The sequence below is a fragment of the Saccopteryx bilineata genome, chromosome 5 (assembly GCF_036850765.1).
Source record: "Saccopteryx bilineata isolate mSacBil1 chromosome 5, mSacBil1_pri_phased_curated, whole genome shotgun sequence".
NCBI classification, from domain to species: domain Eukaryota; kingdom Metazoa; phylum Chordata; class Mammalia; order Chiroptera; family Emballonuridae; genus Saccopteryx; species Saccopteryx bilineata.
Genome location: NC_089494.1, coordinates 28,752,010 through 28,768,369, shown reverse-complemented (window position 1 = coordinate 28,768,369; position 16,360 = coordinate 28,752,010). Strand labels below are relative to the sequence as shown.

General features: G+C 44.2%; 1 protein-coding gene across 3 annotated transcripts in view; it reads left to right on the top strand.

Moving 5' to 3' along the window:
- The window catches only part of ADAM23 (ADAM metallopeptidase domain 23), a 165,006-nt gene that overhangs the window by 35,755 nt on the left and 112,891 nt on the right, over window positions 1–16,360 (top strand). For all 3 annotated transcript variants that reach the window (XM_066281025.1, XM_066281023.1, XM_066281024.1), the window contains exon 3: window positions 5,947–6,023. In XM_066281025.1, coding sequence (XP_066137122.1) covers window positions 5,947–6,023 — 77 coding nt within the window. The remainder of the gene's footprint in view (window positions 1–5,946; window positions 6,024–16,360) is intronic.

The window sequence follows — 16,360 nt, the reverse complement described above, 5'->3', positions numbered from 1 at the left end:
CACGCAAAGACAAAAACACATTGTGCAACCATGATAATGCACGGCTCCTGGGTGAAGCTTCTTTCTTCAACTCAACCCTTTAAAACAAAGCAGGCTCCTTCTTAGTTGGTGAATTTCCAAATCTGTGTTTTCTGAAACACCATCAAATATCCTGAATCTCAAAAGAAGGCGATGTTTCAGAATCTGCGAATATTTTTCCACTGTATTTGAGAAACGAGTAGAAACTCTTGCAGGGTCTATTGAAAAAATCATTAAGAGGAGGAGAAAAATACCTTTAAGTAAAAAGATAAAGGGAGGGGAAAATACTTCCTGAAAAGGTTATAGTCTATATATATACACACACACACACACCGCCAACACAATCACAACACATATATTTGATATTTTGATGAACGTAGAATAAGCAATATTATGAAAGCAGTAAGAGAAATAAAAACAAGAGAAAAATGCCTGCAATCTCACTAATAATCAGGTATTTAGTGTTCCATAATTCCTTTCAGTGGAGATGACAGTTTCATTAATCCGGGCTTCTCACACTGCAGTATTTTTTGCCCTAACACCTTCTTTGATAGAAGTCCACAGCACTCCTCTTTAGGAAGCAGAGCTTGAATTATCCGCAGGTGTCTCGCCCAGGCCTGCTGGCCAGCCTCCAGGCTTCTTTCTGCGTCCGTTAGAAAGCACCTTCTTGTCTCATCAGTATGCTGCGCTGGATGTGTTTCCTTTGATATTTACTGAGTGTCTCTCTATATAAGTGGAATATATCTTAAGAGCAGGAAAACTTCATCCAGATTTTCCTTCGTTTTTCTAAACCACATACGTTCAAGAGAATACTAAAGTAAAATGTTTGCTCTGAGGGTGTTTGATTGATAGTGTGGATACTCAATTCAAGTCACTCGCTTTCTAGTGAATTAGGAGATTCAGTCTCATAGCGTTTTCTGAAATCTGGGAAAGTGTAAACTTTTCATTTCCCATATTTAGTTCCAGTTATATGCCTGCTTCACGGAACTCACAAACCCTTGCCAAGTAGTAAAGGAGACTGAACACTCATTATGTGCGAAACATTTTTTCATGAAAACATATATACCCTGGAAATGCCTGTTTTTTTTTCTTTTTATAAGTAGATCACCATCTTTTTCTCTTGTTTTTGTCTCCGTATTAATGTTAACTATTCTAGAACATTAAGTCTCAAGAAAACATGTCTGATCAGCTTATGGAATGTACCTTACCTAAAGCTGAACATATATATGATTGCTTCACATCATAACATGGCTTTCATGAAATGCAAACCCAGTCTCAGCGGAGGAACCTAAGTCTTCTAAACTTATTTAATATACCATTAGGTGCCATCTATTCAAAAGAAAAAGCAGAACAACAAAAGCACATTGTTAGGATGTGTAAATTACTCTGCAGAGAAGGAGGTCTGTGTATATAATTGGGTTTAGTTGTTTTTGTTTATAGAGCTCCTATAATTTCCTTGTGCCAGATTCTGAGTCAAAAGAAAAATATCACAGTGCTTAGGCAACAGCTGTCCTCAGTCCTTCAGGGTGGTAATTCTTCCGTCTGTGCTTATTCTTATCGGGAAACAACTCTTTCACTATGAAACCCTGCATTCTTCCACAGTGCTATTATAGTGACTGTCCTTGTAAAGACGTGTTAATCAAGTCTGTTTAATAGATATCTCGAAGGAGAAAATAACTCGTTATGACCTTACCTGTGTTCATGAACTCATTCTGAAGTGTTCCTATGGTCTCACGTTGTATTACTGAACACATTTCTAAACCTTGTTGCACAGTTCCTTCTTTGTAAAAAAAAAAAATAATAATGCTCAAAGTAGTCTTTGTATTTCAGTGAGTGACAGTGATGCTGATCAGTTAGTCAGTTCTATAATATTTCCTAAATCATAAGAGTTATGGCTGTATTTATAAAATTTTCTACTCATTTTGGCCATTCTTCTAATTTTTCTATCATTTATAAGAAGTGGTTTAATAAAAAATAAAAACAAATATTATTAAAAAAATGTACTTTGTAAAACAACAATGGTGAGGACTCATTTTACCTGACTTGGAAACATTTAAAATGGACAATTATCAAAACTGTATAATATTTTGTTAAAGAAAAAAAAATCAATTGATACAGTGTAACTGATATTCCAGAAGTTCAAAGGCTATTTTTATTATGTCTAAGACAGCAAACATTACAGAATGACATGGAAAAGTCACATTTGTCAGGTATTTATTTTCACATTTGTCAGAGTACAGAGAAGAATCTGTACTCTGTATACAAATGCAGAATGGATAGCAATGGAAAGAGAGACAGAGTGTAGAAAAAATAAACATATCTCACTGTATTGAAATTACTAAAAATGTATACAAATATATTAGATGAACATACTAATTCCATTTGATTTATGTTCAAAGAAGATAAATGCTTGAGGAAATGTTAAATCACTTTATAAGAAAATGTGCTGCCTCTTAGGGTTAAGTTAAAATGTTATAACATTCTTACTGATAAATATAATAAAAGCACATTTTTTCCTCCTCTGGAAAAACAGAAGGTTGTCAATGGCATTGTAATTGTTTCGGTTGTGGAGAGTAACCTGTCAGTAGGTTTGAATCCTGGTGTTGTTATTGATGATGATGACAGTGATGATAATGGCACGTGCCCGACCCTGTGCTGAGTGCGTGACAGACATTTAGAGGAAAGCTCGCTATATGGGCCACACGTATGTATATGTGATCAGATATGTCATGGAGCATGTTCACACAAAGCCCCACCGTCTCCAGCCCAGCCCACCTTTTCAGATTCATTGTTTGACAGTTCCTCCAAAAACCATTTTCCCACAGGCTATACTATTTTAAACAATTAAAAAATTATTTTTAAAAAAATATTTATTTTTTTCCTCAATTTTTATAAATGCTTTCCTCCATGCCCTGAACATCTTTCTTCTTCTGGCAGAGGGATTCTTATTCATCTTTTGAAATTTTGTTCCAGTTGTGTCTGTCAGTGAAGCCTTGGTCCCTGTGACCCCTTAGACACAGCTCCGAGGCTGGCAGCGTCGCCGGCTGCGGAGCCTGCCGCTTCCCTGGGCACGGGGACTGTGTCCTCACCGTCTTTCTGCACAGAGCAGAATTTAACGTGCGTATGCGGAATGAGTGACTGAACAAAACAGGCAAATTTCAATATTAATATTATTTTCCAGTCTTTTATTAAATTCTGTTAAACTGAGTCTCATCGTATTGACTCAGGATAAACTTACTTAGCAACGATCACACTGAATGGCTCCCAGCAATCCTGTAGAATGGGGAAGCAGTTCTGGTGAGACTGCTTCATTTTGCAGCAGGGTTTCGCTGAGGTGTGTGCCTGTCCTATTGCTTGTTTGCTTGTAAAAGGAGGTTTTGACTGGGTCAGCGTCAGGATTTTCTTAGTATTTATACAGATGCTCAATGAGGTACATTTATCAGCACTTTTAGGCCAGGGTGCTATCAATGAACTCTACTATTTACCCTGTACAAAGTATCCATCAAGAAAAAAATCTACCTGCAAAAATTAATGCTTCAAGACACAGAGTCTATTTAGATGAAAGACTGTATATGCTATATGTATAAAGGACAGAGGTCCTTCTGCAGATGACAGAGACCACACTTAACAGGACAGACAGAAATTTATTTCTTATGCAGTTGCCTGGATGCGGGAAGCCCTGATCAAGTACACTGACCCTGTTCTACATGGCTTTCTGGGGACCAGCATGCTGTCACCATGGTGTTAGGGATTCAGGCTCCTTCTCATTGTTTTGTGTTTAAATTTTACTATTTGTGAATTTGCTTTTTACTATATATATATATATATATATATATATATATATATATAATTTTTTTTTTGTATTTTTCTGAAGCTGGAAACGGGGAGAGACAGTCAGAGAGACTCCCGCATGCGCCCCACCAGGATCCACCTGGCACGCCCACCAGGGGGCAACGCTCTGCCCACCAGGGGGCGATGCTCTGCCCCTCCGGGGCGTCGCTCTGTTGCAACCAGAGCCACTCTAGTGCCTGGGGCAGAGGCCAAGGAGCCATCCTCAGCGCCCGGGCCATCTTTGCTCCAGTGGAGCCTCGGTTGTGGGAGGGGAAGAGAGAGACAGAGGAAGGAGAGGGGGAGGGGTGGAGAAGCAGATGGGCGCTTCTCCTGTGTGCCCTGGCCGGGAATCGAACCCGGGATTTCTGCACGCCAGGCCGACACTCTACCACTGAGCCAACCAGCCAGGGCCGCTTTTTACTATATTTATTGACTATTATAGAGTGACTATCTCACCAGCAGCTCAGCTTGATGTCATGGTTTATAGTATTTTATAGGTGTGGCATGACAAGTCTTGACAATAAATATTTGCTTAATATGAAAGTTCATATATTTTCGGGGAAAGGTCATTAATAATCTACAGGTCTTTGCAAGACGCTCGTGATGTGAGTTGTGGAGCTTGCTCACTTTCCGGGGCCCGATTGGAAGCACATCTGCTATTGGAGGGAGGAACAAATCAAGTTTTCCGGAAGTCCAGAGGATATAGAGTTCATTTTCATCTAAGCTTTTTTGAAGGAATGCGGACAGGTTGCTCTTGAAGGATGAGTAGGGTTTCAATAATCAGAAATGGAGGAGGAAGGCCAACAGGAGCATGGGGCTTGGTGTTGGAGGGATGGTGGGCGTGGAAAGTGTCTGCTTGCTCTGCGCATGTCACACTTCCCAGATGCTTTGTGACACACCCACTGTGTTTTAGGAATGAAGTCTAGAGGAAGGATGTTTGTGAGCAAGAGAAGGGGGAGAAGGGTGGGTGTGAATGTTGCATTTATCCTTGCCCTTTTCTCCCCTGATAAGGTGACAAAGGAGAGCTTTATCTTGGATAATACTTGGACAAAGCTTTATTGATTTGTTAATTTACATGATTCAAAATGATTCTGTGAGCTATACTATAATCTTTAACACCTAAAGATTATTTAAATATGATTTGTGTTTAGATGAGATTGTCTTTGTATTTTGGATTAAGGCACAGTAATGAGAATATTTGTAGATGTGTGACTCTTAAAGGGGCACATAAACTCCCAGTATTCACAAAAGGCCTGGCTCTAAGTCAGGGGTCCCCAAACTTTTTACACAGGGGGCCAGTTCAGTGTCCCTCAGACCATTGGAGGGCCGGACTATAAAAAAAAACTATGAACAAATCCCTATGCACACTGCACATATCTTATTTTAAAGTAAAAAGACAAAACGGGAACAAATACAATATTTAAAATAAAGAACAAGTAAATTTAAATCAACAAACTGACCAGTATTTCAATGGGAACTATGCTCCTCTCACTGACCACCAATGAAAGAGGTGCCCCTTCCAGAAGTGCGGCGGGGGCCGGATAAATGGCCTCAGGGGGCCGCATGTGGCCCGTGGGCCGTAGTTTGGGGATCCCTGCTCTAAGTGCTTCTGAAGTTAAAAGGTGGTGTTATCCTATTTTACTGTCACGTTCTGCTGATACATCATTTAGAGAAAGTTCCAATTCCTGATGAAGAGCCGAGAGCTGACATGATTTTTCACTTAGGTGTGCAGAAAGAATTGGTTAGCTCTGTGTACAAAGTGGGCTGAAATCAAGCTGTAATTAGTCAGACTTTTGCATAATTCATTACGGTCACTTTGTAAGTCCTGCTGAGTATACTCTTGACTTTTATCATGATGTGTTTGTTTATAGGACTCATTGTCTTTCTATTAGTTTTTTGCTGCACAGATAGATAGATATTCAAGTCTTCCAAGCAGAGCCATGACAATGCACCCTGTCTCCTTTTAAAGAGAAATGAGTTGTCTGTAGAGAAGTGAAATCAATCCACAGTTCTTATTAAACATCATTTTTGATATTGCTATAATCAGCTTTAATGATAGGAAAGTGAGCTAAGGACTTTTTCTTTTTGGATCCATAGGCTGTGTATCTGGCCCAGGCAAGCTTCCAGATCGAAGCCTTCGGCTCCAGGTTTATTCTTGACCTCACACTAAACAAGTAAGTATTTAATCATAATCCTGTTAAGCAAGTGCAATAAAACTTCACTTCATGGTAATGGTTTAGTCATCATAATGTATGTTGTTGAAACTGATTCTATGTCATACAGCTCATCCAGAACAATTTAAAAGTCTGAAGTTAAGTTTCTTTTTTTTCCTGAAAAAATAGCCATTTAGCATTTAACTTGTTTTTTAAATTTTATTTAAACATGTTTTTAGAGAGAGGGGAGGGAGAGGGACAAGCATGGAAACAGCAAGAAGCATTGATTTGTTGTTCCACCCTTTCATACTGTCATTGGTGACTCTTATGTGTGCAACATTGAACTTGTTAAATGTTTCAAATACAGTACTTAGATATTATGATTATACATGAAATAAATATTTGAAGTAATGCCATTAATTGTTAACTATAATTATTACTATTGATAAGAGGCATGGTAAATTACTGACTTAGGTATAATTGGACCAGTTAAAATTTTTTTAAATTTTACCTTGCATTATGAAATTCTCATATTGTCATGCGATTTTTTTTTTTTTTTTTTGTATTTTTCTGAAGCTGGAAACGGGGAGAGACAGACAGACTCCTGCATGCGCCCGACCGGGATCCACCCGGCACACCCACCAGGGGGCGATGCTCTGCCCCTGGGGGGGGGGGGTCGCTCTGCCGCGACCAGAGCCACTCTAGCGCCTGGGGCAGAGGCCAAGGAGCCATCCCCAGCGCCCGGGCCATCTTTGCTCCAATGGAGCCTTGGCTGCGGGAGGGGAAGAGAGAGACAGAGAGGAAAAGGGGGGGTGTGGAGAAGCAAATGGGTGCTTCTCCTATGTGCCCTGGCCGGGAATCGAATCCGGGTCCCCCGCACGCCAGGCCGACGCTCTACCGCTGAGCCATCCGGCCAGGGCCTGTCATGCGATTTAAAATGAACCAAAAAAAAAAGATGGCTTGTAAATATTCTGAGAAGGTTCTTTGCTTTGTAATTTGCTTTTATACAGGTCTTTTAGAAATTTTGGTCCTGATAAAAAATTACAATTTTTCTCTGAGCATGTGTGTATATTGATATTTAAATGCTAAGTTGGAACTCATTGTACAGATGTCTTTGTTCAAAGCATGGGCAAGAGCTGTTGACAAAAGCAGGACTTGTCAGCCTCTAATTGAGCTAGTCCTGAGCTTCCTTTGGTGAGAGGGATTTCCTATGTGGTTTTCTTTACAAAGTTTAAGAAGCCCCCATCAGTATTTTAAACTCTCACCAGTATTTGACCAGGACTATATGTTTGCCAGAAAAATGTCATGTAAAGCTATAAGACACTATACTGTAGGTGACCACAGTCAATATCTGAGAAATTGCAAAGGATTCTAAAGAACAACTATTAAATTTCTTCTATGTCAAATTCTGTGAACTCTGCAGAAAAAAAAAAATGCAGAGTCAGCTTGGGTGCTCCTTACTCAAGTGTTATTGCAGCTCTAAGTCAGAATGAATCAGCAGAACTCAAAACTTCCTTTGTTAAAGGTACTGCAGGTTTTCCTCTTTGAGTCTGCTGAGCATTGGTTGGGTTCCTTTTCACCCAGCTGTGTCAGCACTGTGCCTATCTAAGAGATTTGTCTTGCCAAATCTTAGGCGATGTTGAGAAGCTAGCTGTGGCTAAATTTAGTGTTTAGGTCGTCGATTCCTTTAACTCTTACTGTAATGGAGACTGTCATTCCAGACTGTAGAGTGGTGGTAGCAACAACATTGCTATCTATGCACTGGTCGGGGTTTATGGCCACAGCAGAGCTTCCCAGTCAAATGACTGAGAAAGGGTCATATAGGACATACACCTTGGAAAGTTATTTGCCACTAATAGTTAATATGCAAAAGAATTAAATCGAGCAGCTGCTATGAGCAATCCTTGTCTTTAGGAGTTTAGAGTTTAGTTGGGAGAGGTTGTCAGATTAATATAAAATTTTTGATGAGTAAAATTGGTTGCACTAGAGATAAACATGGAATGCTATGGTAGCATCAAGAGAGGCAGCTCTTCAGGCTGGAGGAGTACGAAAAGGCATCTTGGAAAGGTGATGCTTGAGCTAAATCTTAGAGGACAAGTATTAGCGAGGAAGGGAAGTGCTGGGGATGGATGGAAGGGGGGGTAGAGAGAGAGTAGAGAATTATGTTCTAGAGGAGCTAGTGTATGCTGAGGAGGCAGGGCCATGTAGCAGTGTGGCCTCTTCAGGGAGCATGAGTCTTCTGTTTTCATGGCAAATTACAAAGTTGAGGCAGAGGGAGATGAGTCAGGAGAGGTAGGCCCAGAGGACAGCTCAAGTCATGGAAAATCTTGTGTGTCAGGCTCAAGTGCTTGCCCATTATCTCCTTGACTGTGAAAAATGGAGTAAAAAGAATAAGCAGAAGTTCAGTTCTCAGGACATGTTGAGAGGCACAGAGAGGGAATGGGAATGCTCTCAAGAAATCTTCAGTAGATAAAAATCATTAGGATTGTTTTGTTATGGATGACAAGGCGGAAGGAAGAGGTAAAGGTAACAGGTGCCTTGATTCAATAGCTGGATGGAAGGTGGAATCTAGTAGCTGAAATGGGCAGCACAGGAACAAACAGGTGAAATGGTAAAGAGAAAAGAAAATGAAATCCGAATAATCCTAACTGACTTGAGGGGCTTTGGGACACACAGGAGGCCATGTCTAGGAGGAAGGTGGGTATAACAGTCTGAAGCTCAGGGAAAACATGGGGGCTGGAGATAGTAGAGTTGAGAGTCATTTCCATGTAAATGTTAATGACAAACATGGTTGTGAGAGAGATTGTCCAGGGAGGGTGGGTAGAACAATCGGAACAGACGCTGGGAAGATAATTAAGAGTTGAGGAGAGGGAGGGAGAGGAGTTCCTGAAGGGACAGAATAAGTGGGATCTACAGCATCACATGCAGTAGTGGAATGGTCCAGGGAGATAGGGAGCAAAGATTTCCCTTTGGCTTTGCCAGTTAATGTAGTCACTGCTGATCTGAAGGCAGCAGTTTTAGTGACATTTTGGGGGCAGAAACCAGGTTACAGTGCTCTGGGAGTGAATGAGAGGAGATGATGTGGAGACAGCAGGTACCCTCTGGGGAGGTGTGAGGAGGGAAGAGAACTAGAGTAGAAGCTAGGAGAAAATCTTGGGGTCCAGGAAGGGCCTTTTAGGGGCAACCAAGCAAGATGATAGGCTGAAATTCCACTCATGAGAGTGAGAGGCGAAGATACAGAAGAGAGGAGGTAATTTTTGGAGCAAGATCTGGGTGAAGAGAAAAGGGAGTGAGATCAGGAACACAAGGACAGAGCTTGGATTTGAATCAGGAGAGACAGTTCATTCCCAACTTGTGAGAAGGTATGATCACGCGTGCAGGTGGAGATTGGTTTGCAGGTGAAGGGATGGAGTCAGGAAATGCATCTCGGAAGATGGCACTCCCTGCCATAAGGTTTGCAATGGAGAACGGGGGTGGGGTGGGGCTTAGGGAAATGGCACAAGTTTTAGGTTAATTGCTGAGAGGAATGGTGAGGAAACTTTCCTAGGTCATGCTCAAGAATTTATAAGCAACCCTCAGAAATCATGTGTTATGTGTTCATCTTGGGTCAGTCTTCCTGATTTTTTTTTAATCACTGAAGTGTATGAACAAAGGTGGAAGATTGTAGTATGGGTCAGGGTTCAGTTTTTCTTGTGGTAGCACAGAGGAATAGCAGTGGAAACAGACCTCTTTGAGTACTGATGAATATGTTGGGTAGTTAAGTATCAGGATGCAATCTGGGTAAGAAAAGAGATGAGGTCAAGAAGAGGCTGGAGAAAGTGGAGTTCTCTGAAGGGAAAAGTAAAGGGATGGAGGGAGGCCCTGTGAGCTCTAATCATGTGGCATCTCCCCATGCAGATTGCTGAGCCATCTGAGGACAGGGTGACTGTGCAATAATGACCTGGAGACGGGGACATTGTACTTTATAAGTGTATGACACGTACTGGCCAGGGTGTGTCTCTCTAACTAGCTTTCAATAGCTAGGATTAACTAAGAAGTCTGATGCACATTACAATAAACTTAAAGAGTCAAGAGAATTTTTTGATTGGTCCCAGAGGAACCAGCAGAGCTTCTGAGGAAGGAAGACTCTCACTCCCATTACAGGGTGGTCACCGTCACACTGTTTACAACGCTTTTAAATTGTTAGAGGAAGGAAGGGGCAAAAAGTATATGATAAGTACATGGACTCAGTGAAGGAGAGAAAGCATAAAGATGTTAAAATAAAGTGATGGCTGTAGTATCTACACGGTTAATGACCTTTCCAGGCTGGAGTGCCTGCTGGTGAGCATTACCCGGATGGGAGTTTCTGAATCTGTGCTCTCATAGATTGAACAAGTGAGGCCGTGGCTTGCTGAGGCACCTCGTGGCAGAGGTGTGTGTTTTATTCATTTGTTCAGAGAACTCTGGGTGAGCATCTGCTATGCCAGCGACTGCTGTGGATGCTGCTGCTGCTGGGAAATAAGACAGACAAAGTCCCGGCCCCTGCCCTGAAGGAGCTTTATTCTGAGGGAAAGGGCGGATGGTGAACCACAAAATAAAGACAAGTGCATTGAAGGACATATAACTGGGCTCTGCGATGGAGAGGGACTGCAGGTGGCGGAGGCCAATGTTACTTAGCTGTCACAGAAACCAGAAGGTCTGTCTGAGGGACAGTGAGCTGAGACCTGATTGTCCAAGACGAGCCACCCCCTGCAGCTGGAAGGCTGAGGGTGCCTCACAGCTGCAACAGTACGACAGCAGGTGTTGAGGAGAACGTGGAACGTTCAGGAAGGACTGAGGCAGGTGTGATAGGAGTGCAGTGGCGGGGGGAGGGCAGGGGATGGTGAGGAGACAAGATCAGCGAGGAACCTCGTAGCCAGAACGTTGTCCATGGTGAGGCATTTGGGTGGGAAACCATTGGAGGGCAGTGATCGTGGATGTCCCACCATCAGATATACATTTTATCTGGCCCAAAAGGTCCTAATTGTGGCCTCAGAGCACTTATAGTCCAATTCCTTTTAGGATAATGTCCTTTTGAATTTTGTTTTTTTCCTCTAGAATAACTATTGTTCCAATACAGAAGGTTTAAAAAGGATTAGTAGGTTAATACTTCTTAATGTATATCGACCCTTTGAAGTCCCGGGAGTCCTGAGGATGGTCTTCCCCTTATGTACAATTGGAATTCTGCCAAAGCATGTATTACTTGCAGTTAAGTTTGCTGGTGTCTTCAGCTGGTGTTTGTTGGGAATAACTGTGATCAGAGTTCCAGAATGGTTAAAAGCACAGGCCCTGGGGGTGAGCAGACCTAGGCTTGAATCTGGGGCTGCCACTTACTAACTGTGTGAACTCGGGCAAGTTTCTCAACTTCTTTTTTTTTTTTTTTGTATTTTTCTGAAGCTGGAAACGGGGAGAGACAGTCAGACAGACTCCCGCATGCGCCCGACCGGGATCCACCCGGCATGCCCACCAGGGGCGATGCTCTGCCCACCAGGGGGCGATGCTCTGCCCCTCTGGGGGGTCGCTCTGCAGCGACCAGAGCCACTCTAGTGCCTGGGGCAGAGGCCAAGGAGCCATCCCCAGCGCCCAGGCCATCTTTGCTCCAATGGAGCCTCGCTGCGGGAGGGGAAGAGAGAGACAGAGAGGAAGGAGAGGGGGAGGGGTGGAGAAGCAGATGGGTGCTTCTCCTGTGTGCCCTGACTGGGAATCAAACCCGGGACTCCCGCATGCCAGGCCGACGCTCTACCACTGAGCCAAACGGCCAGGGCCTCTTTCTAAAATTTTTATGTTGATAGATACAGAGAACAGGCTGACAGCTGTCAAGAGGGAAGGGGAGTTTGGGGGCTGGGTGTAAAAGGTGAAGAAATCAGGTAAAGAAAAGAACTTACAGACACAGATACAGTGTGGAGATTGCAGGAGCAAAAGGGGTGCGGAGAGGTAGAGGAGAGGAGATGGGATAGATGGTGATGGGTGGGGACTTGACCTGGTTTGGGGTGGTGAACAGTGCAGGGTGCAGATGATGTGCTGTGCAGTTATACACCTGAAACCTGTATGATTTTATAAACCAATGTCACCCCCAATAAATTCAATAAAAAAATTAAAATCCCTATGTTGAAACATTAACCCCTAACATAACTCTTTGTGGAGATAGAGCCCCTAAGGAAGTAATCTAAGGTCCTCGGAGGTCATAAGGTTCCCGATCTGATAGGATTAGTGCTCTTATAAGAAGAGACGGCAGAGAGCTGGCTCCCACGCTCTCTTGAGGACACAGCAGGAAGGCAGCGGCCCGCAAGCCGGGAAGAGGGGCCTCCGCGGGGACTGAGTCAGCCAGCATCTTGTTCTAGGATCTGGCCTCCAGAAGCAAAAGATGTACATTTCTGCTATTGAAACCGCCCAGCCTGTGATATTTTGTTACAGCAGCCTGAGCGGATTAATGCATTTGACACATATTTGTCTTAATGACTCATTGGTTTTACCAGAGCAAGGCAGCCACCGGCTGGGTGTCGGGGGATTCAGCCTTGAAGGAGAGGGTCGCCGACCTCATGGCGCTTATGATCTAAGAGCAGCACAACGAGTCTTTGCTTTGGTTCCAGTCAGGATTTAAAACTTTTTAAAAAATTTTTTGTCAATGAGAAGAGGGTGGTGTACTATGCTTTTCTCCTACTGAGAGTGGACTGAATTAAAAGTTAGAGACAATTTGACAGGTCTGCGGTTGAAAAGCATTTGAGGTAATGAGCCCTGAGAATTTAAACATACTTCTGTTGAGTTAAAAACGTATCTATAATGCAGTTGATGTTTCTCCACTTGTCCTACAGCTCCTTGCTAGATATCCAATAAAGGATGCGACAAGACTTGTAAGTCATTGAACGTTTGGATATTTAACTTTCCAGGCCATCTGAGCTGTGATTGCTCAGGCCCTCAGCACGCTCTCCTGTTGCGAAGTGAACCCCTGTAATCCTTCTGACCTCTGCCCGGTGCGTGGGGTGGGGGTGGGGGCTGTCTAAGGACGCAGCAGGTGTAAAGCCTCCGTTCATAAAGCAGTGCATGTTCCTAAGAGAATGGTACTCTAGTGAGAGAATGTGGGGGGGTCTTCCGAGGCTCTCCTGGGGGGGGATCAGGGTAAGACCATCCATCAGTATTGGATGGCGATGGGCCGAAAATGAGGAGTGGGCCGGAAACCTAGCAGGTAAGAACTTCGCTTCATTGGGACCGAGTGGAGAGAAACAATTCTGATGTTGGACGAGGGACTGAAGGGAAAGCCAAAAGTTGTGTTATTATTACTGTCAAGCCTGTGCTAAGCTAAAAAAAAAAAGGTGCCTGTGTAATTATTAGCTATATATGGTCTGCATTTCACTTTGCAGTGTGAGCAGAGGCCTCTATCCTGAGTGGGCTGCTCTAGAGAAATGCAGGGAAGGTTCTGGATGCACAAGTGTGTGTTAGGAGGGTGTTCTTCTCTATCTGTCCATTTCCCTGAGGGGTAAAGGCTGAGGAACAGCTCCCAGGCAGTCCTGGGACACCGCGGCACACTGGAGAAGTGTAGCTGCACCGTGAGGGTAGTTTCTGCTCCTCCCCCTGCGTTCTCGTCTCACCACCCTGGGGGAGAGCACCCCTGGGAAACTTGCTGCTTTCGTAGGGAAGTTCTAGTGAGGGACTGCTACCCTTTTCTATGCCACTGCTTGTCCCTCCAAAGGAGGTAGAATTGGTAGGCTTACTTTATCTAAAATGGTGGAATTAGGTTTTGACGGCTTCTAACACTAAAACATCTGCTCCTGGGTGAAATGGGAATCCCTTGGTGCCTCTAGAGTCCACTTAGGAATGCAAACAAATATCCAGGTACTTGCTGTTGTCATTCTGTCTCCTCTGCTTGCAGTTGGGGAGTGAGGCTGACTCAGTCTGCCTCCGTTGGCTCACTGGGAAACCCCTTTAGTCGAAGGTGCCAGCCACGTTCTTCAGTCTCCCTTATTAGGAAAGTTGTATTTGGGGGCTAACTCTTGTCCTCCTTGGCTCCATCATTTTGAGTACATGCTCTTTTGGCTAGAACACAGAGGGATGACTGGTATCCCAAAAAACACTAAACCTTCTGTAACCTCCAACAAACTGCATAGGAAGACACTGGCTGGAGTTGGGCTTCGTTACTCATATATCGATAGCAGTGCCATTTCACGTCGGGCTGCCAGGAATTTCAGAAAAGGAAAATTGATGGAGTATCGCCAGCTCAGGGAAGTACCCAGACCTCAGCTACAAGGCTCTGGTATGGAGAGATGTTCGTACTGACCTGTGGGGATGCTTCCCTTCGCCCAGGGATGGTGTGTGAGGTGTGTACTGGTGAGTGTGTGCAGGAAAAGGGGCGTCATGCGGGGACTCATGATCAGACTGCTCTAATGGAAAGGGACGGCTTTAAAGAAGTGTCAAGTAAGAATAAAGGCACGATGAAAAGGCTTAAAGTAATGCAGCTAGTAAGGTAGTTCTGGATTTAGGAAAAAAATCTTTGTTCTGTTTCTTTGGGAATCAGGGTTTCTTTTGATTTAAGACGAATATTTAGAAAATGCTACTTTAAAGAAGTACGTACACACAGTAATTTGCTCATTAAAAGCAGTTCATGCAGTGCTTATGAAAGAAGAAAAGAGCCACGTTGATGGAGTTTTGGTTAAGTTAAATAAAGAACCTGATTTTCGGTGCTGATTAGCGTGGTTAATTCATTCTTCAGTCAACAAACACTGATTGAGCATCCACTGTGCATAAAATACTGTGCCCAGCAACCCAGGGAATTTGGAGCTGAGTAAAAGAATTCGTTTCCAAGAGCCCACACTGGAGAAATGAGATGAAAACATACGAAAATAGTATTAAAACATGAGGAAGTGGCTCGGGAGGCCTCGGTGCTGAGGGAAAGTTTCATGGGTTAGGTGGGATTTGATGTTCCTCTTGAAAGGGTACTGTCTTGGTTTGGGTTTTCCTGGCAGCAGATTCTGAGGTAAGGATTCCAGGAAATAACCGTGGGGAGTGGGGAAGTGAGATGTGGAAGAGAAGGGATCTAAAGAGGGGTGAGTTCCCACGTGCCCAACTGGGGCTCATCTCACTGAGGGTCTCTGGGGGGTCTAGGGGTTCATTCTCAAGAATATTCCAGAATGTTTCCAACCAACAGGCCAGGAACCTGGAGTGTGTCCACCAACTGCCAGTCTGTTGTTGGTGGAGCGCTGCTTCTCAGAGCAATACTTCTTCAGTACCCCCCACCACACTTCCTCCTGGGTAGAACAAAGGCCCCGAGGCAGCAGCCTCAGGTCTTCCCAGTCAGAGGCCTTCAGTGCGTGGGGGTGAATGCGGGGCCATGCGGGGAAGGGCAGTCCAGGCTGTTGCTGATGCTTCCCCGTTGGAGCCCTGTGGGGGGGGGGGAGAGTGGCACATCCCTGGGGGGGGTGAGGGTGGATGGCAGAGCAGAGGTGAGGGGCAGGGAAGCTCTGTGCTCCCTGGGTGAGAGGAGCCTGAGCTGTGAAGCAGTTTGGTGTGTCACTGGATTCTAAGGGGGAACTTTGGTCAGATGCGGAGATTTGAACTTGAATTTGGTTTGGAAGAAGGAACATGTGGAGCAGAAACAGCCCAGCTGCCTTTTGTGAGTGAACAGGACCCGGAGTGAGGAGCTGGGGATGGGCGGGAGGTGCGCTGACCTGTACTCCAGCCCGAGGCTGTGATGTCTCCGGTCTTCTGTCTTGTTTGTGTGCTTGTGTGACTCCTGAGCCAAGACTGCCTGGCTGTGTGTCAGCGCTGACCCCACGCTTCTCTCCTACCATCTGCCACCCAGCAGTTTCGCTGCTGACGTTACTCTTACACACTTGGGCTTTTTGCAGTTCCAAGGTTCAATCTCAGTCCCGCTGCTGAGGCTGCCAGCTAAGGCGCGCTCGCCGAGTCTGAGTCCAAAGGCATTGGGGATGATGTGTAACACCGCTCTCCATTTTAGGATTCTGTGTCTTTAAGATGCTGCTAACTCACAGGCTAAATGCTTTATTTCCTAACTTCTGGGATCTGCATAAGGAAGGCTTTCTGTTACAACAGTAATGATGGTGATAGACCCTGTGCTAAGCCCTTTACCCACATTCTTCAACTTAAATTCCTTTAATAACCCTGTGAGGCGGATGTGATAATCTCCATTTTATGGTTGAGTAACCTGAGGCTTGGAGAGATTCAGTCACGTGCTGGCATTCAGCATGCACTGTCCATCTGGAGTCTTCTTATGTGGCAGCTTTGATCACAGCATTGGACTGTCCATTCACAAGTGAGCCAGACACAATTCTAATGATGGCTCATCTCTGTTCAGATTAAGTGAGAAAAAGGAGTTGAACAATTTTAGT